The following is a 27,233-nucleotide window of genomic DNA, read 5'->3' as shown; positions in this document are numbered from 1 at the left end:
TTAGAGCAATTTTTTTCCTGGCCCAGGATACAATCTAGGATCATATATAATCTGGAACAATTCTTTCACCCTTCTTAGTGTTTCATGACTAAGAACTACAAACATTATGTCTCTGGCTGTGACCGAACCACCAATCTTTCAGTAACAGCTAAACACGCTAACCATTTGCCACAGAGACCCCCAACATTGACAGTTTAGATTCAGGAATGCCACAGGAGTGATGTTATATCCTTCCTTCACGTCACAAGGCACATGATGTCAGTTTGTCTTGCTTTTTACCATGATAGATGATTGCTTGGTCAAGTTGGTACCTGCTAGGTTGGTAAGCTTTTTAATAACAATCTTCCTGGGCTTTACCCTCTGAGGTGCTACCTTGGCAGGCCTGGGGTGGGACTTAGTTACTTTTAAGCACTCATGTAATTCCAGGATGAAGCCAATTTGAGAGCTACTGATCTAGGCCAACTTTCCATCCGGAATAGGAATCCTCTTCTCTCACCTGAAAGATGAGCCATCTACCCTTTGTTTCATCTGGTTGGTTGTTTCTCTTGGTAACGACCAGGCTTACCACTTGGCAGCATCCTTTTGGATTCTACTGATTTTGGTTTCTTATACTTGGCTGATATCTGTCTTCCTAAACATTCCATCTTGTTGGTTAGGGTTCTGCCTTCCAGAGCACTACAGAGTAAGTCTAACTCTTCTTCCATGTGGACTCTGTTCTCACGTTTCTCCTTTGCTAAATTTCAGGAGGCCCAGTTTGTCCTTTTGTTCCAATTTTAGTATATTTCTGAAACCTATACCTTTGCTGCTACAGAGATCTCTGTTGTTTCTAACTTAAGTATTTATCAACAGTGGACAAGAGTACAGTTGGGCTAAACTAAGCACTGGGAAGTGATGGTTTAGAATAGTTTCAAGACGAGAAAAGCCACCAAATGTTTCTGTATAGTTTTCTATTGCTTGTAGTTTATGCATATGTTAGATAAATAGGTGTAGACAATGCAGAAATATGACGGATTTACACGTTAAATGGGGTCTCCATATGTAAAGTGTATTGGTGTCTTTTTTCTTAGAGGTACTAACTGTAGCAAGGAGAAATGAAAGTGAGTATCCTCAATATGGGCAGGAATGGAGAGTTTGTGCAAAGACCTTGGGGAAAATTGGGGTGTTTGATCTTAGTCTCCTTCCTCAGTCCAAATACATAGTAATATGATTCTGGGAACTCTTGAGGTATGGTGAGCACCTGTGTGTGACTTGGTAGGTGTGAAAGAGGAAGATTCCAGGTCATGACAAATCTGTACTTCCTTGGAATCCTCCCTTCCTTTGGGTCCCTGAATCAACACTGCCCTGATAGTTGTCCCGTTCAAAGGGGAGCAGGTAGGAAGAGCTCATTATGATGGCCTGTGTTCAATAATCGAGAAATGGGGTCACCACAGACTTCAACTCAAGAGTATTATAATTACCAGACCAGGTTTGGCAAAGACTGAAGCATGAAAAAGATGCTTTCTACACTGTGAATTTGAGTACAACATTCTGCAGAGATGTGGTTAGGCCATTTTTAACAGAAGCAGGAAATTTGTCTGGTAGTGATCAAGACTTTGCTTTCAGTAACGCAGCTTTGTGGTAGCTGCTTTAGTTCTCAAAAAAAAAAAAAACACACAAAATTTTTCTTTTCTTTTCTTTTTTTTTCTCCTGCTGGATAGTTTATAGAGTTTTACAGTTCTTCAGGCCCTAACGGTATACTACTATTTTTTTAAACAAAATCGAGGACAGATTATTCGAGTTGTTGGGAGACAACTTGGATATAAAAGAGACAGCAGTGTCTGCCTCCGAGTAAACAAGTTTTTCTGGATTGGAGTCTTAAGAATAAGCTGACTTTCTTGGCCCTGCTGTCATGCTAATCTTGAGATGTAAAACCCTGAGAATCCTCTTAAAACTTCTCTGGGTTGCTGCTCTGCCCTGGAACCACTGTAAAGAAAGCCCCTGTGTATTTTGTTGATGTAGCTGCCTTTCATGGTGAGAACATGAAGTGACAGCTCTAAGTTGGCTTAGGGAGCACCTGGTGTTCAATTGGAAATGGGCATTCCAAGTGGGGGTCTTAAGTGGTTGGTTTGGCACAGGGAACCCCAAAGATCTGCTTTCTGCCCAGAGTTTCCCCTTCCCTCCAGACTTTTAGGCTGACATGTAACCCACCCCTTGGGCCCAGTTGTATCCTAGGAGGCCATTGCTAGCCAGCTGTGTCCTGTGGCCAGTGAAGGCTGCCTGCACTTCAGCTGCTGTTCTCTTTGAGCTGTGTTTGAGCTCAGTGCTGCTTCCTCTATTTATCTGTGTGCATTTATCTTTGCATGTGGCTCCTGCTACCACCTTTTCTGTCCTTATTTCATTTAAAATTTCTTCTTTCTATCATTCTGACCTTGGGGGCTTCACTCCCAGTGGCTCTGGATCTTTCTGGTACACTTGGTGTAGCTGGAAAAAGTGATGCAGTCAAATGCCAGATCGAAAGCAGATGGAATTGCATGTGTGTTTGGGTAACTCCTGGGCTGTTACTTTTAATGTAATTAATAGAATTAAAGCAGTTGTGGAAACATTGCATTTTTACCTTTTGATCACTGAAAGGTGCACAATATTGACTTGATGGACACATCACCCTCTAAGCTTTGTTTCCCTAAAGTGGCAGAAGACTCCTGGTTAAACTTAGGAATCTCAAAATCTTGTGGGAGAATTATTTTCATTAGTGCATCTAAAAAAGGGGAGAAGTCATGGAAATTACTTTATTCCTGCTCTAATTATACATTGGCAGTAGTAGTAAAAGAAGGAGCACAATTGGAATGACTAACATTTTGCTCCTGATGGTTGAAGCACAAACTTTTCCTATTTCATCCCAGGTTCTACCTGTTTTGAAACAAAATTGGCATTAAAGGACCATGGGGTTGTGAATTTGAATTGATGGTCCTGTTACAACTTTGAATATTTTGCACCTCTCACAAACCATTCCCGTGTGTGTGATTGTGATTGAATCTTTCCTACATAAGAAACACTTCCCTGTGCTGTCAATTGTGCATGCATTGTTTGGTGCAGGCTCTGGGAGTAGGCACAGGGTGACAGCAGGGTCCCCCCCCTCCCAAGTTCCTCTGTGACGGAGCTCCAGTACTTCCCTCCCCCTGGAAATGGCTGTGGCTGATATCTGAATGAGCGTGATGAGCGTGATTTTTGGTGCTCCGCTCTGTTACTTTGATTGTTGGCTGGTTAATTTGCATGCAAGAAGCTATGCAAATGACAAACCCTTTCAAGAAAGCTTGTGTATAAGGCAGTGGATGGTCAACAAATCTAGAATCAGTACTGCAGGGCTGACTGAATATAAACTGTAAAACCAGTTGAAGTTTAAAATGAGTCAATGGCAGTGATACTATTGGCATTCATGTGTTCTAGGGCTTTGGCCCAAGGCCTGCCACCTTCCCTCAGTTCACCTCCTTGCAAGGAGATACTTCCTTCATGGCACACAGGAGGAGACTATAAATCTGATAGTCTCTGATGACAGCTCCCCTCTGGCAGTACTGGGGCACAGTGTGGCTGATGGGAGTGGCCAGGCTTATTTGCTGGGGAGTATATCTGGAATCTGACCAACTTCTAGTAGCCTCCAAATATTGCTGCTATTTTTCTCATTTAAATTTCAGTGGTTTTCCACGTGTGCATCCCAAGTCATATGCCAGTCTGCCAGTTACCTTTCTGACAGGATCTGCTTGTTAAACTCTTTAGAACAACGACAACGAGACGGCCCTGCATTGTGCGGCACAGTACGGCCACACAGAGGTGGTGAAGGTCCTTTTAGAGGAGCTGACGGACCCCACCATGCGCAACAACAAGTTTGAGACCCCTCTGGACCTGGCTGCGCTGTACGGGAGACTAGAGGTGGTGAAGATGCTCCTCAATGCACACCCCAACCTCTTGAGCTGCAACACTAAAAAGCACACCCCTCTGCACCTGGCAGCAAGGAATGGCCACAAAGCTGTGGTCCAGGTTCTCCTTGACGCCGGCATGGATAGCAACTACCAGGTAGTGGGGCACATCTACCTCCTGGGCTCAGGGGGCCTGGTCTCTCTAGGGAAGGCACAAGTACCATGCTGCTGGGCTGTGTTTTCATTTAGCACGTTTCTCACCACGTGTCAAATGCTTCCATTTGTTGACTCATTTTAATGTGAAAACTTCAGGGAAACTCCTCAAGTGAGTCCATTACTGTTTTATTGCTATTTTTTATGTTTTTCTTTTCAGGGGTAACATATAGTCATTATGCCCTGAAAAGATGTGCTTGCGGACTCCCTCTCAAAATTAGAACAGTTTCATTATCTTCCTATATAGGTGTTCCCACCGCACACATTGGCCACCTGCAAAGTCCCCTCAACTTGATCTTGCCAGCAGGAGACTTGGCATTTCCCTGCTGTCCTTAGGATTTGCATTGACCAAACCACATGGGACGTCAAGGTGGTTTTTTGTTTTTCCCCTGGTACTTTTCTTCTCATTACTCCTTTCAGCCAGGAAGGGGGAGCTTTGAGGAGCTCTCACCAATAGGTGGCTCCAAGAGCTGCTGCACAGTTATTCCTGTGTGGCCTGATGGTGGCATTTCAAACACACTTCATGTCCGGGCCACGATTGTGGTTCGGGAATACAGACAAGAAAAGTAGGAAAGATAATGACAGAGGACTTTGTGTGGTTTATTTTATTTTCCTGCCCCTTCTTGTCTATATCCCGTTTGTCGTGTGGAGCCACGCCAAACCTGGGTCACTGTTCTGATGACATGCTGCTCTGCGCTCTCGTTTGCTTTCCAGACGGAGAAGGGCAGTGCTTTGCATGAGGCTGCTCTGTTTGGCAAGACTGATGTGGTGCAAATCCTGCTGGCTGCAGGTGAGAGGTCGGCAGCGCTCTCGTCTACACAGCATGCCCGGGGTGGGCTTGTTTCTCCCTAGCCTCCCTGGAGGGGGATTTTTGCTGGCTGCCCTCCAGCCCAATGTATGTATGTCTCCATTGGTTGACTGCAAGTGTACAAATTGTTCTACAAGAGCTGGATTAAATGTCTTTGGATGAAAAATGTTGGTTGTGCTACTGGGAGCGTTAGGAGTCCTGGAATTGGACCCCCTTTAAGGCTGTCTTGCAACTGCTCACTCCCCCGTTCAACCTGGTGTGCCTTTCTAGGAATCGATGTCAACATCAAAGATAACCGTGGCCTGACTGCCCTAGACACTGTCCGGGAACTGCCTTCTCAAAAGAGCCAGCAGATAGCAGCGCTTATTGAAGGTACCCGTTCATCTGCCTGTCGGGTTGGCCTGGGGACACACTAGCCAAACCAAGGAATTTGTATTTGCTGAAGCGTTTTTTTGTCTTTCCACGTAGATCACATGACTGGAAAAAGAAGTGCAAAAGAGGTTGATAAAACCCTCAGGTCCCAGGGACCTCTCATCTCCAATATGGACTCCATATCCCAGAAGTCTCAGGGTAAGGCGGCCTTTCTCTGCTAACCAATGGGCTCTCACCTTGAAGAGTTGAAGTGGCTTTGGTAGAATGCAAAAAACTTCATTTAAATAATAACTTCAGGGGGTGGGGAGTACTTAATAAGTTCATAATCAAATGTATTGGTTTCCAGCTAGTATATGAACTTTTTTTTATTGGATATACCTTAGGCCTTTGAGCTTGGACCTCTTCTTTCCTACTTTATCTTATTCTCTAATTTATAGTTGGCTCTGTGAGGTCTGTTTTGGGATGTGTCATAGACAGGGTGATCTCAAGATGAATTCAAATCTCAAGGAAACCTTTTTCTATACACACGCTATCATGCTTTAAGCACAGTTGGCCCTCAATAAATAATAAACGAGTGTCATCTGGTTGGTAGACAGTATATGGCAGATTTTGGTACTATATCATTTGGCTAACAAATGCAGTCTGGGCACTAGGTTGGGCAGTCCAGCCTCTCCATCATTAGCCACTGAAATCCACCATTTCAGATTTATCGAGCAGCCTTTTGGGTCCCAGGTATGATGAACAAGAAAGACAAAATACTGACTGACACCTTCCTTCAGGTATTTACAAAGCACGGTAAAGACAGCCAGAGGAACAGAACAAAACCAGACACTGGAAGGGGAAAGGGATTTTTCAGAGGAGTGCAGGATGAGGTTAGAGGGTGCTCGGCCTGTCTTCACTGTGGAGTCCTCGTCTACCCCCTCCTCCACCACCCCTGTACTTTTTCTTGACCTCATAATCTACTAGTAATGGGATTAGTAGTTCACTAAGATGTTAGCTTTCAAGGATTTTACAGTTACGGTTTTGACTATTTGCCAGAGACCCGGAGATGGCTGATCCACAACAGTCCGTAACTTTTCAGAGACGCAGACTCAGATCCCAGGTAGTCTGAGGTTCCTAGGTCTCTGGTGAGTGAGTTTAACCTTGCACAGCCTCCAAGATGTCAGAAAGGCATCACAGAATTTAAAGGATTACTTAAGTTTGCAGTTATACTTTGCTACGTTTTATGGTTTAAGGTTATGCTATGATGGCATTGAGGTCCTTGGGAATTCATAAAGGTCTTGGGGAGGTATCCCTCATAGACGTCAAGGGTTTGCTATAGTGAATTAGAGAAAAATCTCTTTAAGTCTCAGGGTATAAAGAGCAACTGAAACTCTCTGTATTGATTCCTGTCCATGGAGCAAAGCAGTCATTTTCTTTTCCTGCTCTCAGCTACTGTTCATCAAATTCAGGCTGATGAGGGGCTTTGGGTGGTTGCCGTGGTTGGAAATCCGAAACTGCTCTCCAGCCATTGACTCTCACTCTCTGACCTTTTCAGGTGATGTGGAGAAAGCAGTGACTGAACTGATCATTGATTTTGACACAAATGCTGAAGAGGAGGGTCCCTACGAGGCGCTATATAATGCTGTCTCCTGCCATTCGTTGGACAGCATGGCCAGTGGGCGATCGTCTGACCGAGACTCCGTGAACAAGGAGACTGAGGCAGCAGGAGTGAAGGCTGCTGGAGTGAGGCCTGTATGTGGCCTGGGGCCCTTACCAAGCTGGGGACTGTGTTGTCAGCCTGTGCTTCACTGGGGCATGGCAGAGGGACTGTGCTCCGAGGGTGGCTCGCTTTCCAGAGGCCTGCACCCTGCTTCCGTGTCCCTCTGGGCACTGTCATATCTCACTCTTGCTTAGTGTGGCTAAATCGTATAGAGTGCCTTGAGGTCGAATTTTGGTTTTTCTGATTTCAGCGTAATATGTGTGCATTGTCCTGTTAGTTTTGGGCCTTAGAGCAGATCGAAGCATTTTATTCCCCTTTGGCATCTGCTGCTTCTGTCTTTGGGGTCTCTGCTGTGTATTGTTAGTTTTCTCTCTGGAGAGCAGTTCCACGGTGAAAGAGCTCAGTGAAGTAAATTCTTGGCTACCTGGAGTGCATTCGCACCTTCCATTTGCCCTCCAAGCATTATCCATTTGGATCTGGGCAGATTCTGCCTTCAGCAGGGCGGTAGCAAGGCTTAATCAGACATCATATGTGTTAGCATGCAGCATTCCAGTTTTTTCCCAATTACAATCTCTCCAGCCATTTCTTTCCCAAGGTCTACCTTCCCATCTCACTGCTTCTTTCTCTAGTACTTGCTTCTGCTTCCAGTCTTGTCCATCCTTCTCAAGATGTTTTACTCTCTTTTTCTCTCTCAGGGTTTTACTCTGAGCCTAAGCCTGAATCCATAGTCCCATCGACCTTCCTTTCTGCATTGCCGGGCACAAGAATTTCAGGCTTTGAGCACCACATTTTTGCCGAACTTGCCGTTGCTCTAACAGAATCCCAGTGATCCCAACTTGCAGCATATTTTCAGGTGTATATTAATTCTTCCTGTTGGAGAGGCTGGCCTTTCTCTTTTGGTCTGAATCTGCCCCATGACCATTTGGATGACCCTTTGGCTGCCAGGTGATCCTTTTCAGATGTGCCTGGGGATGGCTTGATGTTTCTTCATGTTCTTTTTTGGTTAGGCTCTGTGCCTGGTCCTAGAATTGTCCCATCATTTCTGTATGGATTTTGGCAAAGCCCACCAGTCTTGCAGTAGACCGCCATAGTTGGTATTATCAAGGGCTGATAAAACCCCCCGTGAGCAGTGGAAGCACACGTACATGACAAGCACCACCAGCACGGTGCTTCTGTGGTCAGAGCTGGTTTGTTTCACTTTCACCTGTGGAGAAGAGTATTGCTTTATGGTCCTTACAGGTGATGTCCATTAGAGGGAGCTGGAGGCTTTACAAGAAGAACGCAGGGTTCCTGAAGTAAGCTCTGAATGACCCAGTTCCTGTGGGTTTAGCCGCTGATTTATAGTCTTTTTGTTCCGTCCCACTCCAGGAATCTATCCTCTGGTGGTCTTGCTAAGTAAAAACTGATGCATTTGGGGGCGGTGTGTGTGTGGGGGGGCGTTTGCGTGCTTTGCTATTTTTACTATGTTGTGGCTGTGCTACCTTCCTGGCCTTTGGTAATTAACTGTGGCCAAGGGACTGACTGTTCTGTGTCTTACAAATGCAATGGACGGTGAGCATAAATCAGCCTGGTGCTTACAGGACCTGGGTCACCGTTTTCACATTAGAAAAGCAGAGGCTTTTGCTTCTCTCTCTCTTTCCAGAGTCCCTAGTGATCACTTCTTGCACAAGAAGTGCTCGTATTGTTTTTCCTAGGCTCCTTTAGTCTTGAGAAGGCTTCTGGGATGGACCCTTTTTGCTGTTGTTGTGTTTCATTTCATTTTTCCTCAGCTATCTTTACCCCAGGGTTGGATAACTGGTGTAGATTACAGGCCTGCTGCTTTTCCCATCCCCTTCCTTGTGGAGGTGGCACCTGGAAGGAACCAAGCTGGTTTCTGCACTCCTGCAGTTAGACAGCTAGGAAAAGTGGAGCTGAGTGGACAATCTGATCTAATAGTTTTGTTTGGCTTGAAAAAACGAATCTGTTTTGAAGTTGTTGCCGTGGGGCATCCATCTGGTTCCAGTAACTATTGGAAGGGTTGATTTATCAAGAATACTGAGTGCTGAGGCATATTTTAACAGAGAGAGATCATGGATGCCAAATGCTAACCAAATGCTAACTGACCCTGGTGGCTCCTGGGACATGGGAGACATCCTGCAGACTTCTCTGAGGTTCTTGCATAATTCAGCAGGTGCCTCCACCCTGGCTTTTATAAATATTCCTGTTCTAGCAACACAGTACACTAACCTACAAGCCAGGGAATGAGGCTACAAGCCAACTTCTGGTTCAGGTTTGTGGTAGGAATGTTGACTATGAAGCATGGTTTGGACTTTGGACTGTTGATAGTGCTGACGATATTGCAGGTACAACGGCAAACCTCTCCAGCTTTCTGCCACCAGATGTTGTGTGTATTCCTAAAGTCATCTACCTCGCTTGACCTCATGAATCTCTGCTTAAGGGTGCTTCTTGCTCTAGGGCATGGATTGGCAACATATGGCCCATAGACAGCTGCCCATTTTTGTGAATAAAGTTTTATTGGAATGCAGCCACACTCATCTACCTATCTTCTCTGTCTACATTGTACTACAGTGGCAGGGTTGACCACAAAGCCTAAAATATTTCCTCTCTTGGAGAGGCCCTTTGAGAAAGAGCTTACCAGTCCTTGCTATAGGTCAGATAACTGACAAATATTCCTTTTTTAAATAAGCTGAGATGAAAGGTTTTCATATATGAATGATACATAATAGTAATCATTGAAGGAGGTGACCAAGGATTAGAGACCTATTCTGAGCTTTGATGAATAAATGGGGGTAGCATTTGAGTTTGAACAGAAATTGATATTTTTATCTTTGATTACTTTCCTCATTACTTCCTTAATAACTTGGGTTTGTTAGAACTTAGACAAATTGGTTCTTTTGATTTACTTACTTCCTCTTTCTAACATTGTCAGAAAGTTGAGCCATTGGCCTTCCTAGGCTAGAGTTTTATTATGGATATGATGAGGGACATTTTCTGATGATGCAGCTCCGTGGTTTCAGTGCTAATATTTCTCACCATGGTCTAGAATATGAAAGAAGTGTTTACAATCTCCGCTACAAACATCAAAAAGCGAGGCACGTGCTGACTGAATTTTACGTGTGTATGTGTGTGGAGGAGGTGGTATATGTGCAGATACTAAGCCATCTGTTTAGATACAGATCCTTGAGTTTAGTCTCTCAGGGGAGTTCTTTACAGTATTCTTTTTCATTTCCAAGGGCTAAGATAAGAACAGAAAGTTAGATATTTGAAAAAAGAGGTAATGAAATACTTTTTCTCTTCTACAGAGGGAACGTCCACCGCCTCCTGCAAAGCCACCACCCGATGAAGAGGAGGAAGAGCGCATAGATAAGAAGTATTTTCCCTTGACAGCTTCTGAGGTAGAGGGTTGAGGGTTTATTGCCATCACTGAAATATGATTTTTTGGAAAATACGTTGATGTGTGCTTAAAGACGACTGTGCTTTTTCATTTTCTTATCGCCTCTTTGGATCAGTAAATTTGTATTGTGTATGTCAGTAATCTGGAACAAGACCTTTCCAACTCACTCAGAAGTACTAAGCAAAGAATTTTAATGGAGCTATCTAGCAGACGGGCCGATTATTGATCTACATTGCATATTAATTGTAACCAGGCCTAGTTTCTTCTGGCTCCCGTAGCTAAAGAGTTTGACTTTTTGCTTTTTTTTTTCCTGTGTCATCTTTTGACACAAAATGTAGACTATGCCCCTAATCACTGTTGTAGAGACTATGTCACATTAGCAAGCTTTGGTGCTTCTGCCCCAAGTGTCATATTTCTGTTTTCATATTTTTCTTCTTCATTTCACGTGAAGAATCTACCAAGACAAACATGGAAAATGTCACAAAGACTCAATTAGAAGAGAAGTGGGAGTTGTGGGGGTGGGAGAAATCAAAGAAGTTTATTTGAGAAGTCTAGTCCATCTTTTTAAAAAAATAAATATTATCATAGAGCCAGTAGTTCAATATCACCTCTTGGTTATATGAAGAAAATATCTTCTATGATCTTTCATTTTCAGAATGCTCCTTTAATACTTCCCACTGTGCAGAAAATATTCAGTATTTATTCAAAATATTACATAATTTGGTTACTTTACAGCTCATTCGTGGCCTATTGTTCTTTAATTTAAAAATCAGCTGTGGGAGATGTCTGGGTGGCTCAGTGGTTTAGCGCTGCCTTTGGCCCAGAGCATAATCCTGGAGTCCCGGGATTGAGTTCCATGTCGGGCTCCTTGCATGGAACCTGCTTTTCCCTCTGCCTGTGTCTCTGCCTCTCTGTCTCTCATGAATAAATAAAATAAAATATTTAAAAAAGAAAAAAATCAGCTGATATAAACTAGTCCACTAAATCTCATTACTTTATCCTTAGAAGTCAGAGTTAATTTTTATATTGTATTGCCACAGACCATCCAGTGAGACAGGTTCTTTTTACTTAATAAAAACATGGAGTCAGAAGAGTGGCTTTCATTTAACAAGATGTATAAATACAAGGAAGTCCTCTTAAGAATGTAAAAGTCTGGGGATCCTTGGGTGGCTCAGCAGTGTGGCGCCTGCCTTTGGCCCAGGGCGTGATCCTGGAGTCCCGGGATTGAGTTCCACCTAGGGCTCCCTGCGTGGAGCCTGCTTCTCCCTCTGCCTGTGTCTCTGCCTCTCTCTCTCTGTGTCTCTCATGAATAAATAAATAAAATCTTTAAAAAAAAAAAAAAAAGAATGTAAAAGTCAGTGTTGGAAATAGTGGAAGATGTTTATGCTAGGTACAAATTCTGTCCCTATTTCTTCGTATGCCTTAATTACAAAATGCTTATTATCATGTTTCAACTAAGAGGGTCTCTAGAATTACAGCCTCTAAGGTGATAATACATTGCTAGCAAATAGAAGTGCTATAGCAGATCTCTGCATGTTTTTATATAGAGATTTGCTTCATTACTCCCTTTTTATAAGGAGAAACCTGGTAAAATGGAGCAGATTCACTGGGGCTATGTCTCTGTAAATGCCTTATGCCACCTCTTTTTTTTTTTTTAATTGTTTATATTGGAGTTCAATTTGCCAACATTTAGCATAACACCCAGTGCTCATCCCACCAAGTGCCCCCCTCAGTGCCCATCACCCAGTCACCCCAACCCCCCGCCCACCTCCCTTTCCACTACCCCTTGTTCATTTCCCAGAGTTAGGTGTCTCTCATGTTTTGTCACTCTCACTGATATTTTCACTCATTTTCTCTCCTTTTCCTTTATTACCTTTCACTAATTTTTATATTCCCCAAATGAATGAGACCATATAATGTTTGTCCTTTTCTGATTGACTTATTTCACTCAACATAATACCCTCCAATTCCACCCACGTCGGAGCAAATGGTGGGTATTTGTCATTTCTAATGGCTGAGTAATATTCCATTGTATACATAGACCACATCTTCTTTATCCATTCATCTTTTGATGGACACCGAGGCTCCTTCCACAGTTTGGCTATTGTGGACACTGCTGCGATAAATGTCAGTGTGCAGGTGTCCCGGCATTTCACTGGATCTGTATCTTTGGGGTAAATCCCCAGCAGGGCAATTGCTGGGTCATAGGGCAGATCTATTTTTAACTCTTTGAGGAACCTCCACACAGTTTTCCAGAGTGGCTGCACCAGTTCACATTCCCACCAACAGTGCAAGAGGGTTCCCCTTTCTCCACATCCTCTCCAACATTTGTGGTTTCCTGTCTTGTTAATTTTCCCCATTCTCACTGGTGTGAGGTGATATCTCATTGTGGTTTTGATTTATATTTTCCTGATGGCCAGTGATGCGGAGCATTTTCTCATGTGCTTGTTGGCCATGTCTATGTCTTCCTCTGTGAGATTTCTGTTCATGTCTTTTGCCCATTTCATGATTGGATTGTTTGTTTCTTTGGTGTTGAGTTTAATAAGTTCTTTATAGATTTTGGAAACTAGCCCTTTATCTGATAGGTCATTTGCAAATATCTTCTCCCATTCTGCAGGTTGTCTTTGAGTTTTGTTGACTGTATCCTTTGCTGTGCAAAAGCTTCTTATCTTGATGAAGTCCCAATAGTTCATTTTTGCTTTTGTTTCTCTTGCCTTCATGGATGTATCTTGCAAGAGGTTGCAGTGGCCGAGTTCAAAAAGGGTGTTGCCTGTGTTCTCCTCTAGGATTTTGATGGAATCTTGTCTCACATTTAGATCTTTCATCCATTTTGAGTTTATCTTTGTGTCTGGTGTAAGAAAATGGTCTCGTTTCATTCTTCTGCATGTGGATGTCCAATTTTCCCAGCACCATTTATTGAAGAGACTGTCTTTTTTCCAGTGGATAGTCTTTCCTGCTTTGTCGAATATTAGTTGACCATAAAGTTGAGGGTCCACTTCTGGATTCTCTATTCTGTTCCATTGATCTATGTGTCTGTTTTTGTGCCAGTACCACACTGTCTTGATGACCACAGCTTTGTAGTACAACCTTAAATCTGGCATTGTGATGCCCCCAGCTATGGTTTTCTTTTTTAATATTCCCCTGGCTATTCAGGGTCTTTTCTGATTCCACACAAATCTTAAGATGATTGTTCCAACTCTCTAAAGAAAGTCCATGGTATTTTGATAGGGATTGCATTAAATGTGTAAATTGCCCTGGGTAGCATGGACATTTTCACAATATTAATTCTTCCAATCCATGAGTGTGGAATAGTTTTTCATCTCTTTGTGTCTTCCTCAATTTCTTTCAGAAGCGTTCTGTAGTTTTTAGGGTATAGATCTTTACCTCTTTGGTTAGGTTTATTCCTAGGTATCTTATGCTTTTGGGTGCAATTGTAAATGGGATCGACTCCTTAATTTCTCTTTCTTCAGTCTCATTGTTAGCGTATAGAAATGCCATTGATTTCTGGGCATTGATTTTGTATCCTGCCACACTGCCGAATTGCTGTATGAGTTCTAGCCATCTTGGGGTGGAGTCTTTTGGGTTTTCTATGTACAGTATCATCTCATCTGTGAAGGGAGAGTTTGTCTTCTTCTTTGCCAATTTGAATGTCTTTTATTTCTTTTTGTTGCCTGATTGCAGAGCTTATGCCACCTCTTTAACAATGACTTGGATTAGAATTCCTAATGTCCAAGGATAAGGGCAAGGCTCTTAAAGAAATATTAGATAATGAGGACTTTCTGTTCTCCCAAGGCTTTTCAGAGCATAAAATTTGTCAAAAAAGTGTCAAGAGAGGGGTACCTGGGTGGCTCAGTCAGTTGAGCATCTGTTTTCAGCTCAGGTCATGATCTCGGGTCCTGGGATCTGGCCTCATGTGAGGCTTCCTGCTCAGTGGGGAGTCTGCTTCTCTCTACCCGTCCTCTCAAATTAAAAAAAATAAAATCTTAAAAAAATAAAAACAGTGTCAAGAGATGGACGGAGAAATCTCCATATTACTCTTCTGGATAAGAGACTCTGAGATACTTATAGGACTTATTTCTGAATAGCCTGGGAGTCTGGATCAGTTGGACCACTGCAGTCAGAAGTTAGAAGACCATGAGAACCCCAGCTTTGCTTACTTAGTGATTATAAGTGCATAAATAAAGAGATGATGTGGTCTACATCATTATCCTTTTAATGATCAAGATAGATTATTTTTGCTACAGTTTGAATGAATAGGTCTTCTCCAAAAGTGAAGGGTTTTTTTGTTTTGGTTTGGTTTTTTGTTGTTGTTGTTGTTGTTGTTTTGACTCTAGTCTTCTTTGTCTCGATTTCTTATACTCTCATAGCTTTACTACCATAACACTCATATCCTAGGAAGCACTGGCTCATCACAGTTTAGACTTTTATATTTGGCAGGCAATCAGCTTCAGTGTTTGTGTCCTATTCCCAAGACTTGCCATTGTCAGATGACCTGTAGAAGTCTTTTAAGGGGGGACAACTGGACAGCTCAGTGGTTGAGCATCTGCCTTTGGCTCAGGTTATGATCCGGGGTTCTGGATTGAGTCCTGCATCAAGCTCCCCACAGGGACCCTGCTTCTCCCTCTGCCTATGTTTCTGCCTCTTTTTCTGTGTCTCTAATAAACAAATAAATAAAATCTTAAGAAAGAGAAGCCATTAAAGGAAGCTGAGTATGGCTGGCCCCAGGAGAGCTTATTAGATTAATGACCAGGTCACGAAACTGGCTTAAAGAAATTAAACACACATGTGTGTGCACACATGCTATTGAGATGTTTTTCCCCTGCCAAATGGGCTGCCAGCTGCATCATACTGACCATGGTCTTTTCAGTGTTCAGTTGTGTTAAACATTCATGGGAAGGTGCAGCTACTATGGTATCTCTTCCCAGAAAACTGCCCACACCCCGACCAGTCACTCAATTGGTTACAGTTAGGTGGTGACTGGTAGTAGCTTCTCTCTGGTGCAAAAATATTGCTTTACTTATAGCAGAAAATATGGCTTTTTGGCTTTGATTTATTGCCAGCCCTAGAAGAAAGGGGCAGAAAAGATTAGGGAATAATCTAGTAAAGAGCAGAATCCTTTCTATTGAAAATCCGTTATTGCTATATTCAATGTGACACAGGGCTTCTTGAGTGGGAGTTAGGAAGGCTCAAAGCAAAGCAGTCTATTGCTTTATTATGAGATTTTAATCCCATAACTGGTGGGAGCCAGGACTAAAGCAGAAAAGATCACCCTAGAAGTTGTCTGGGTGTGAGCAGGGGACTCTCAGTAGAGAGTCTGAAGAAGGGAAAGAGTTCCAAATTGGATGGAAAGTCCTATTTCCCAGGAAAAAATGAGGCCATCTTGGTCCAGAATCAGGGGAAGTGAATTTTATGGCCCTGGTTCTTTCTGCTAGTTGCTCTCTATGTAACCTTGGGCAAGTCCCTAGACCCACCTGGGAATCTGGTTTGGGCATCTGCAAAATGACAGAGCCAGGTGCTCTTGAGCTGTGATTGTAATGGTTTGGGTCTCTCCCAGCATTTGTTGCTTCTATGCTTCAGTTGTTGTGCAAGGAGCCAGGCACAGAATGAATGAAGGTCGAGTGGACCTGATTTTCCAGATGGAAGTCATCAGCTGTCCTGCTTAAGAAAAAAGGATATTATAGGCTGGGTATCCAGACTGTCAACTACCTCTCAGACAAGCATGCCTGGGGCTATATGAGGGCCCTTGCTGTGTGCAGAACACTTACTGGAATCAGATTTCCAGGGCTCTGGCTAAGTGATAGCTATGGGTGTGTAAACCTGTGGAACACAAATTCCTGTCTGTAAAGCCTGTGGTATTAAGTTGACACTGTATGAACTGCTTAATGGTCCCTCTTTGTTCCTTTAATTGTGTTCCTATGAAGAGGTGAAAGGAGTAACTAATACAGGCAAATGGCTCGTTGTAATGAAATAGCTTTTAGCTTCCAGGTGGCTTTCAGTAAGTGGAGGTCCCTGCTGTGCTTAGCAGAATTTCAGAAAGAAACTATCATTCTGCCTTTGGAGTGGCAGTCTTGTTACCAAACAGGAGCCACAGCCTCTCATTTAGTCTGAGGCCACTAGAATCCTTGTTGTCTCATTAGGCTGTAACACTGTGAGCTACGTCTCCCAGAAGCAAAACCCTGACGAGTCACAAACCCGATTCATTTCCAGTGAGCTGTGAGGCATATCTGAAGGAAGAGGTTTCTGCATGTACCAGAGAATCACATTTGTTAGGCTACCATTATTTGTTAGGTGGACTTGCGAGTTCCTCTGAACCCCTTTGTTCATAATCTATCCCTTCTCCTAGCCAAACTGCACAAGAAGAGGTTTTGTGCTTTGGCTTGCTCTGGTAATAGCTGGTACATCATTATTCTTAATTTGCCTATGAAACACGTTGGATTCTTAGGACAGATGAGCCAGAATGATTCCCTAAATCAAGGATCTTCATTCTCTCTCTCAGTGTGACTGTGGCACTAATTATTGTGTTTCTGGCTTGGTTAGAGGAGGAAGCTTGGCTACTTTGGTATCATGACTAGCTGTGGCCACAAGGCCCTCAGTTGCCTAAATCGAGGTGGCAGGTATAGGAGCCAGCTCTGATCCAATTATTTCACCAGAGACACTTGACTGCGTGGATCAGGGATTTCTCCATAGACAAGAGCTCCTTTTTTTTCTCCCCTGAAATTCATACTGCCTAGCCACTTGACTTTTTTTCAGAACAGAGATTGGTGGAATCAATTTAAACTTGTATTGCCATAAGTGTAGTAGGAAGCCAGCTTTTGAGAGAAACTTCCCTGTAACCCCCAGGACCTCTGAAGAAAGGCTCACAAAAATAGAGAAGAATACACAGGGTACTTTGTTTCTGGTAAATGTCAGTCATTCAGGGTCAGTCAGAAGTCATTTGATTCCTTCTTGAGAAGGTGGAAAGGATTCCAGCCTTGGAGTAGTATGTGTGCATATTAGGAAAGAATCATGGAGAAAGAAGGCCTAGCTAAAAACTGCTTGGAAGCTACTATCCACTGAAAAGAGACCGTGTAGAACACTGTGATGATGGGAGAGGAAGCAAGGGAAGGATCTTAGATTTTATTAATGGCTTTTTGAAGGATAAAATGAGGTAAGAAAAGGAGAGTGTTTTAATCAAAGGCCATTGAGATTTGAGGTACAGGTGTATATTCAGAGAAGCGGATGTGGTTCCCTGTGACCCTGGAGCTGTTTACCTTCTCTCCCCATCTCCCTTCTCTGGTGAAAAAGGAGCCAATAATCTCGAATTTGTTCTGCACAACCTGTCCTGGTATTAGCTACCCTACAAGAAGTTCTATGGTGTTTTCTCTCTTAGGTCTTGGCCATGAGGCCCTGGATTCAGGGAAGTGCAGCCAGGGAGGAGGATGAGCATCCTTACGAGCTGTTGTTAACAGCAGAAACAAAGAAGCTGGGATCCATGGATGGGGACGGAAAACCAAAAGGTACACCCCCACCCCCACCCTGCTCCCAACAGAAGCAACCTCAAACGGATTTTTTAAATGTGTGATCCTGGGTGGGAAGGAGAGGGTGACGGCCCTTGAGATGGGGAAGTTGGCTGTCACAGCGTTGGAGGTGGCAGGTATATTATGACCTTTAATTTTAATACCCCGTGTCAGAGTTGGCTTGCTCCCCTTTAGCACGCAAAGCAAGGAGGTGGTGTTAGGTCAGACAGACCAGGTGGTCCCTGTGGAAGGAGAGATGGCCCACAGTGTTACAAAGATTGATTTGGGGTCTCAAGTCAGAAACCCTCAAGTGAATGCTGTGGAAAAACCAGCCCAACAAGTCGGTCCCTTTGGGTTTAGGCTGACAGCACAGGCTCTGCTTTGAGTCCTCACCTCAGAGTGAGATGCTCCTGGGGAGGGGCCTGTGATTGGCTGCCATCCGGTAACTAGAATGCTCTGTCGCCTTGGCCTACTTTTGTTGCCTCTGCAAAAATCTGTTTCCTCTGTGAGGGAGTGAGTGCTGCAGGACCGAGAGCCAGGCCACCGACCTAAACGCAGTCACAACAGAGGTGAGTGTGCTGCCCTACCGGAGGATGGGCGACAGCCTCTGTTCTCAGAAAGAACAAGGGGCAGTGCCATTCCCACTGCACTTTGAAGGAACTACTGTGGCCTCTTCCAGCTCTTAATAGCTTCCAGGTACTAGGTCCTCCATGGGGTATTATTTAGCGCCTCCCCTCAATCCTGACAGTCACTGTTTGGTAAGAATGGGGGGTGCAACGGTTTCTTTGGAACCACCTTTTACTGGGCCTGTCGGAGGGTAGGGGGTGACAAAGAGAACATGTGCATAGTATGTGTATGACATTGTAGATATTCTTTTTAACAATCGGGCTTAAAAGGTTTCTCTTCCAGCACACAGAAACTTTGTGGTCATTTTTATAGTAGTTGTTTTGGTTTGGTTTTTTTAATGGTTTCCATTTGGAGCTTTCTCTAAAAAGTTATAATTTAAATACAGTAACATTTACCCTTTTTGTGTACAGTTCCGTGAGTTGTGACAAGTGCAGTTATATAACTACCACCCCAGTCAAAATATAGAATGGTTTTATCATACCAAAAATTCTCTTGTGTCCTTCCATAATTGGTCCTACACCTTTCCCTTACCTCTGGCAACCACTGTTTTTATGTCAATCCCAATAATTTTGCCTTTTCCAGAATGTCCTATAAATGGGAATAGTGCAATATGTACTCTTTGAGTCAGGTACCTTGCACTTAGCATAATTCACTGAAAATTCATCCATGTTGTTGTGTATATCAGTAATTTGTTATTTTTCATTGCCAAGTAGTACTCCGTTGTGTGGACATAGCACAGTTTATCCATCCTCTAGTTGAGGGGCATTTGGGTCATTTATAGTTCTTAGCAATTACAAATAAAACTATAAACATTTGCAGGGTTTTATGTGAACATTGTTTCACACCTCTTGGAAAAACACTAAAGTTGGGATTGCTGGGTCCTAGGTAACCATAGGTCCTAGGTAACTGTATGCCACACTTTATAAGAGACTGCCAGGTCATGATCCTGAGGTCCTAGGATCGAGTCCCGCATCGGGCTCCTTGCAGGGAGCCTACTTCTCCCTCTGCCTCTCTCTCTGCCTCTCTCTGTGTCTCTCATGAATAAATAAAAATCTTAGAAAGAAAAGGAAGGAAGGAAGGAAGGAAGGAAGGAAGGAAGGAAGGAAGGAAGGAAGGAAGGAAAAGAAAAAGAAAGAGAGAGAGAGAGAGAAAGAAAGAAAGAAAGAAAGAAAGAAAGAAAGAAAGAAAGAAAGAAAGAAAAAGAAACTGCCACACCATTTTCCAGAGTGGTTATACCATTTTGCTTTTCCATCAGAGTTACAGTTGCTATGTGACCTCCCTAGCACTTAATATTGTCAGTTTTTTAAAAATTGTAGTAATTCTAGTGAGTGTGTAGTACTATTTCATTGTGGATTTAGTTTGTATTCCCCTAATGACTTATGATGTGAACATCTATTAGTGTGATTATTTGACATCCGTATAGCTAGTGAAGTGTCTGTTGAACTTTTACTCATTTTTAAAAATTGAGTTGTTTGTGTTCTGATTATTGAGTTGCAAGAGTTCTTTATATATTTTGGACATTATCAGATATGTAACTTTCTCCTAGTCTGTGATTTGTCTCTATTCCCTTAACAGTGTCTTTTGAAGAGCAGAGGTTCTTAATTTTGATGACATTCCATGTACCTTTTCTGTTGTTTTATTCTTTCTTTTGGATAAGATCATAAATATTTTTTCCTATATTTCCTTCTAGAAATTTTGTGGGTTCAAGTGTATATTTAGGTGTGTGACCCATTTTGAGGTAATTTTTTAATGTGATATGTGGTATAGGTAGAGATTCATTTTTTTGTATATGGATAGCCAATTGTTTGAATGACCTGTCAAAGACCATCCTTTTCTTGTCTTGGTCACTTTGCTATTCTTTTTCAGAATTGTTTTAGATATTCTCTTTCCTTTATCTTTCCATACAAAAATTTAGAATGAGCTGGTTGATTTCTATAAAAAGTCCTGCTGGATTTTTATTGGGATTGTGTTGGATCTGTATAGCAATTTGGAGAGCTATCTTAATGGTAGTGAGTCTTCTAATCATATTGGTAGGCTTTTAATTGAAACATTTAGAGAGGGCAGCCCCGGTGGCGCAGCGGTTTAGTGCCGCCTGCAGCCTGGGGTGTGATCCTGGGGACCCTGGGTCAAGTCCCACATCAGGCTCCATGCAGGGAGCTGTGCCTCTGCCCAGCCGCCCCCCCCCCCCCCCCCGCCTCTCTCTCTGTCTCTATGAATAAATAAATAAAATCTTAAAAAAAAAAAAGAAACATTTAGAGAGAGTGTAGTAGAGCACCAATGCAGTCTCTAGTTGTTTAAGAATAAATCATACTGAAATTAACCCTTAAATAGCAAGTACCTAATTAATTTAATGCCCTATTTGAAAGCTGTTCTTAGGGAAGAATTTTTAGCATCAAGGAGGAAGTAGATTATGATTCTTTTTCTCTTTCAAAGACTTATTCTGGACCCACTATAAGATAGCTGGCTCAACATTTGGAAGGAAGAAAAAGAGAAAGTCAGACAAACTTCATACATAAGGCTGGTCTCCTTGGCTGCCAACTCCAGGAACTTTCTTTTTTCTTTTTTTTTTAAGATTTTATTTATTTATTCATGAGAGACAGAGGGGGCAGAGACACAGGCAGAGGAGAAGCAGGCCCCATGCAGGGAGCCCGACATGGGACTCGATACCAGGTCTCCAGGATCACGCCCTGGGCTGAAGGCAGCTCTAAACCACTGAGCCACCCGGGCTGCCCCTCCAGGAACTTTCTATCCTCAAGTCAAGAGATCTCCAGGTTAAGGAGGGAACTGCCACAGAGGACTTAAGGCCTGACATCTCCTCCTCCTTTGCTTTGGTTCCTTCCAGCGTGGCAATACTGGGCTACCTGTTAAAAGTAGTGGTGCAGGAAGCAGATTTAATTGGACCACAGCATGTGCCTGCCCCCAGGCAAGCTGTTGGATCACTCAAAGAGCTTTTAGACAAAGGAGTTGAGACATTAAATATGAAAATGGGCTCTGCCAGTTTCTCAGTAGCCTGGAAGAAATGCCTGCTAGAGTTGGTAACTGAGCCAGTCAGCAGATGATATTATAGATTAGTACACAATCTTTTCTGCTCTTCCACTAATGTCATTATCTTAAGCAGCTTTTATGAATTAATTCATCAATTCTCAAAAGGCCGTGTTAATAAGATTACTAGAGCTTTCAGCCCTCCTTACTATAATTCAAGAACTTAAGGTTAGGAGTAGGATGGGAGATTGTTTAAAGTAAGTTTTAAAAGTATATTTGTATTAGCTCACAGGAAAAAGAAAATTCAAACAATATAGAAGTGAATACAAGTAAAATGGTCAAGTCTTGTCACCACTTGACTACTCACAGTTGGTAGAGGTGACCATAGTTTGAAAGTGTAGTGTCTGCTTCAGGCCTTTTGCTATCTTTATTTTTCAAAAAGTGACTATATGAGATCATTTTGTTTGCTTTTAACCTAAAATAGGACCATATTTAATGAACTGTTTTGCATACTTGTTTTGTTTTTTAATTTACCTTGTCTATAGATCATGGGTACAATTTTTAGTTCTTAAAGATCTACCTTATTCTTTTCGAATGGTCGTTAACAATCCCATGACTAATTTTTCCATTCTCTGGTAGATGGATGTTTACATTTCCTCCAGTATTTCTCTGTTTTAAATGAAACTGCTATGGGCTTTCTATACACGTATTCTTACATGCTTCCAAATGTATTTCCTTTTTTAAAAAAGTTTTTTAAAGATTTTATTTTCTTTGTTAGAGCAAGTGAGCATGAATGAGTAGGGGGAGGAGCAGAAGGAGAAGCAGACTGCCCGCTGATCAAGGAGCCAATCCCAAGACCCCGGAATCATGACCTGAGCCAAAGACAGACACTTATTTAACCATCTGAGCCACCCAGGCCTCTCAAGAGTATTTCTTAAAAGACGTTGATAGGAAGTAGAATTAGCTAGTCAGAGTTTAGGTACATGTCTAGGTCTAAGCTGAATTGGTGAAGCTGAATTGCCCTCCCTAGATGGTTAATGAGAATACACTCTCCCATTCCTTCACCAACATGGCCTATTAGCACTCTTTAATGTTTTTTTACCATGATAAGCCAAAGAAATGTCTTTTGTAATTGGTCTCTGCCTGATCCCCAGTGAAATTGAGCATCTTGGTCATTAGTGTTAGGTAGTCTGTGAGTTGTCTATCTTTTTTTCCTATTTTTCTACTTAGAAAGTAATTAATGGTGGTGGAAACAGTTCATGTTCTGATAATATTTGGCCAAAGTGATACTTAGAAGAAAGTTTATATCCTTAAATTTATTTGTTATAAATCAAAGACCAGAGTACTTGGGTGGCTCAGTTGGTTAAGTATCTGACTCTCGATTTCAGCTCAGCTCTTGATTTCAGGGTCGTGAGTTTAAGCCCTGTAATGGACTCTGTGCCCAACAACCAACCAGTAAACAAACAACCAACCAATAAACAAACAAACAAACAAGAACTTAACCAAAAGAAAGTAGCAGAGAGGAATTAATAAAGATAAAAGCATACTGTATGGTGTGCATGTTACACCTCATTTAGTTAAAAAATAAAGAAGAAAATAAAAGCAGAAATAATAAAGTAAAAAAAAAGCAGTAGATTTGACCATTATAATGAAAACTTGTTTGTTTTAAAAATTTTTTTTGATAATTTAATCAAGAAAAGAGGAAAAAACACAACATGGAGGAATAACATAATGAACACATACAAACACAATTTAGAGATTTTAAAAATTAATAGTAAGACTTTATAGAAATAAATTTTTGTGCTTAGTTTGAGTTGCTGCCATCCTCCAGGATGAATTGTCTAGGAGACTTACTCGTCCATCACAATGACTAATTGCAGTAGAGTTTCTGGTGGCATTTAGTGCTCGGTGACTAAGCATCTTGCACTATCTATGATAATTCCACAATTGCTGAATTGCTGTTTATGTCAGTAAATATAACAGAAATTGACAGAAGGAGAAAGCAGTCCATGAAGTAGAAAACTCATTCCTCCAGAAAGGTACTAGGCCCAGATGGTTTTATGATAGTTTTTTCCAACGAGGTATTCCTCTGTTATTTAAATGATTTCCAACATAGAAGTCTTCTGAAATATTCAGGGCTAGCATAATTAGCAATGAAAGCAGTGTTTCTCCAGTTTCATGTGGCATAGTCATTAATTTCCCTTTGGCATTTAACTCTTTGCCCACTGGACATTCTGACATACTGTTCAGAGAAACAGTAGACAACTTTACAGGTTTGATAGCAAATGGGAAAGTAGCCAAGAGCTCTAAAAAGCTTTGTTTTCTGTGATGCTCTTTTGCAGCATCCACTAATAGTGCTTAGGTCCCAGTGAAGTGGTTACTTAGCTGAGGACAGAGATACATGTGGACTCTTTGGCACACAGCTACATTCTGAGGTTTTTAAGAAGCAAGTAAGTCAATATTCCTGAGAGCCATGCATTTAGACCTAAGTGAAGTTTGTGCATGAGCATGATGTAGACGTCTATCATTTTGGAGGGGAGGAAAATGTTCTCTTAGCTTCTTCCTCTACTCCCACATCCAGAGTGCTGCCAATCCCGAGCCTATAGGGAAATCTATAGTGTAAGCCTTGGCTTTTCCTTTTGCCAGCTTGGGATTCTTAGGTGTACATCCATGTGCAGCCCCATTTTTACATTTGGTTTAGTAAGACTTCAGGAAGAAGGCCAGATAAGTGTTCAATCTACCATCCTCACCTGGAAGCCCAGGCCAGATTCTCATGATCTATTCCAGGGTATAAGTTTGGATGCTTTTCCCAAAAGCAAAAAAAAAAAAAAAAAAAACATTAAATGACATAGTTTAATAATTAAGCCTTATCTTCAGCAGCTTCCTCTTCTCTCACCCTTGTGCATTACAGGAACTCCTGCCAAAAGCCCTACAGTATAACTGTCTTGCTCTTATCAATTTATATTTCTGAGTTGAAATAGTTGCTTTTCTTTCCATTGTGGAACAAGTCCAAGCCTTGTGAATTATACATTCATATTTTCTCCCATGAAATGTATTGACAGCCATTTATATACATATGTATACATGAGACATATGTAAAATACATAAAAGGGCAGAATATGTTAAAATTCTATAAAGTGGTACAAAGTAATTTTGGAGTTCAAAATAGGAATAAATTATGTTAGTGCAGGAGATCAGGGATGGCTTTGTGAAGGAAATAGCTTTTGAGCTTAACCCAAAAATAGAGAATTCTTCTTGCTAGGCAGAAGTAAGGAGGAAGAAGAGCCATTCCAGCCAGAGGGAGTGGCATAAACAACGGTAAGGTGTTGGGAGATGATAGAGCTCATGTTTAGAAAATGGTAAGTAATCCAATTCAGCTAGAACAAAGAACTGGTTGTAGAGTATTGGATCTCAAATGTCAGTCATTATTCCAAAGACAGTGCAGTGTTGTTGAAGCTTTTTGAGTGAGATGGCAAGATAGAAGCCATGCTTTTATCATTGTGGAATCTTAGATTGCAGTTGGGGGAGACTAGAGGCAGGAATACTTTGAAGTCAAGAGACTTCAAGGAATCTCTTGAAGGAAATTAGGGTCCAACAATCAAATATGGAAGAATCAGGAAGAGAGGGTATTAAGGATGATTCTGAGGTTTTGAGCCTGGGAAAATAATGTGCAGCTAACAAATAGGGGATTGAGGAGGGATATGCTTGAAGGAAGATGTCAAGTTCAGTTTTGAGTTTGAGGCGTTTCAGGTCCTAGGAGAACATCCAGCTAAAGACACTCCGTAAACACTTAGAACTGTGAGTCTAGTTTTCAGGAGAGATAGAAAGGTTAGAAATGCAGATTCACTGATCATCCAAGTTGAGGTGATGGTTAATGTAAAAGATAATCAGTTGCTGAGAGAAAAACTAGAAAGAGTGAAGAAGTCAAGAATACAACCTATATTTAGAATCACAAGGGTAAAGAAACACAGGAAGATAACCAGGATAATGCAGTGCCTTCGAGCTGAGGCTGAAAAAGATGGAACCCCAAAGTAACTGTTGTTTAAACAAGATAGAAGTCCATAAACAAGGAATACAGGGCTAGCATGGCAGTTCATGGTGGCCAAGGAACCAGTCTTTTTCTGCCATCTCATGGTTCAAGGTGACTATTCAGGTTCATACTGTCAGCACAGGAAGGAAGGAAGGGGAGAAAGGAGGGTGCTTTAAAGTTAGTTCTCAAAAATTGCACACACCACTTTCACTTAAAACTCATAGGCCAGAATTTTGTTATGTGACTATACCCACCTACAAAGAAGCTGGGAAATGTAGTCTTTAATATAAGTGGCTGTGAGCCAATCTAAAAAAATCCCATGACCCAGAAAGAAGGAGAGAGAGGGTACCAGGGATAACTGGTAAACTGTGTCAAATGATACAGAAAGAACTAGGCGAATGAAGACTAGCAAAAGGGTTCAGCAGTTAGAAGGCCATTGGTAAATTCAGGATGGGGAGATACTTCTTAGAGGTAGGTGGGAAAAGATCAATCTGTCCCCAGGTTTTAATGTGTTATTGACAGTAGTTAAGGAGGTTTCTCTGGTCAGAGTCTTCTCAGGAAATTGGTGTGATTCTATCCAAGAGTGGAGGTGCCGTGGGAAAGATGGCAATCTGGACAAAGTGGGGGAGATGAGGAATTCATCCTACAGTGACAGCACAGTTTTCCAGAGATGGATACAAGAGTGGGTAGGCCTGCTAGTCCACTTGGACCCTTGCTCTATGGCCTGAGGAAGCCGTTTAACCTGTGTGAGCCTGACTTTCTACATGTAAGGTAGGGATACAGATTCTTACCTCATGGTTGCTGTGAATATTAAGAAAAGGCTTAGCCGGGTGTCCAGCATAGAATAACTAGTACCTAACACCATGTAGCTGTTGAACGCTGGCTGAGCTAAAGAAATTGGTAGAGGACTCAGTCAGTTGTTTCTTGAGGATTCAGTGGGGCTCAACATTCCAGCAACTGGAGAAGAGAAGGCAAATGGTCACGATACCCAGTGTTTGAACTGGCAGAAGATCAAGGGGACAGAGATGTCAAGTGTGCTGTTAAATTAGGCACGGTTAAGTGTCATGGCTGGTTGGAAACCGATCCAAGCATAGCTGGTATACTGGGGTGGGGGGGAGGAGGTTCAGGGGCCAGAGGTCCCCCAGCAGGAGTGAACAGACTGCCCAAGAGGAGCTGAAGGAAATGGGGGAGCTGTAAGGTAATCAGGACCGAGTCAAGGCAGGACAGTGCTGAGTCCCAAAACTGGGCTGTACCTATAGGTGTTGCAGTGGGTAGAGATGGGTCCTGACCTGAACATTCCCCACCGTGCTGCTACACGTCACCCTGCACTAAACTTGCAAGACTATTGGACAGTCCCCGTCAGTGGAGTCTAATTCTGTCTAGTTCACAGGGCCCACAGAGAAGAAACCAGCCTCCCTTGCAGAGTTGGGAGAAAGGAAACCAGCCTCTGTGTGCAGTGTTAGTGTGAAGAGCAGTTCGGAAATTGTTGTAAATGAAGAATGATGATAATGATTGTAGCTACCACTTAATGAGTGCTTCTCAGGGACACCCATGTGCTGAGCCCGTCTACACTGATTAGGTCATTGTGTATCTCATGACAAATCTTCCGGGTGGGAGCTATTTTTATCAGTGTGCAATAGATGAGGAAGAAGTTCAACGTTAGAGCTGGGTCTTCAGCCCTAGTCTGGCTGAATCCAAAGCCTGTTTAGCCATGAGGTT

General features: G+C 42.4%; 1 protein-coding gene across 4 annotated transcripts in view; it reads left to right on the top strand.

Annotated features, from left to right (window-relative positions):
• Positions 1-27,233, top strand: part of ANKS1A (ankyrin repeat and sterile alpha motif domain containing 1A) — a 181,622-nt gene that overhangs the window by 82,111 nt on the left and 72,278 nt on the right. For all 4 annotated transcript variants that reach the window (XM_041757646.1, XM_041757639.1, XM_041757632.1 and 1 more), the window contains 7 exons: positions 3,751-4,047; positions 4,818-4,893; positions 5,182-5,283; positions 5,380-5,481; positions 6,821-7,017; positions 10,288-10,380; positions 17,749-17,875. In XM_041757646.1, coding sequence (XP_041613580.1) covers positions 3,751-4,047; positions 4,818-4,893; positions 5,182-5,283; positions 5,380-5,481; positions 6,821-7,017; positions 10,288-10,380; positions 17,749-17,875 — 994 coding nt within the window. The remainder of the gene's footprint in view (positions 1-3,750; positions 4,048-4,817; positions 4,894-5,181; positions 5,284-5,379; positions 5,482-6,820; positions 7,018-10,287; positions 10,381-17,748; positions 17,876-27,233) is intronic.

The sequence above is a fragment of the Vulpes lagopus genome, chromosome 1 (assembly GCF_018345385.1).
Source record: "Vulpes lagopus strain Blue_001 chromosome 1, ASM1834538v1, whole genome shotgun sequence".
Classification (NCBI taxonomy): Eukaryota; Metazoa; Chordata; class Mammalia; order Carnivora; family Canidae; genus Vulpes; species Vulpes lagopus.
The sequence above is the reverse complement of the archived record's forward strand: the minus strand, read 5'-3'. Positions and strand labels throughout refer to the sequence as shown.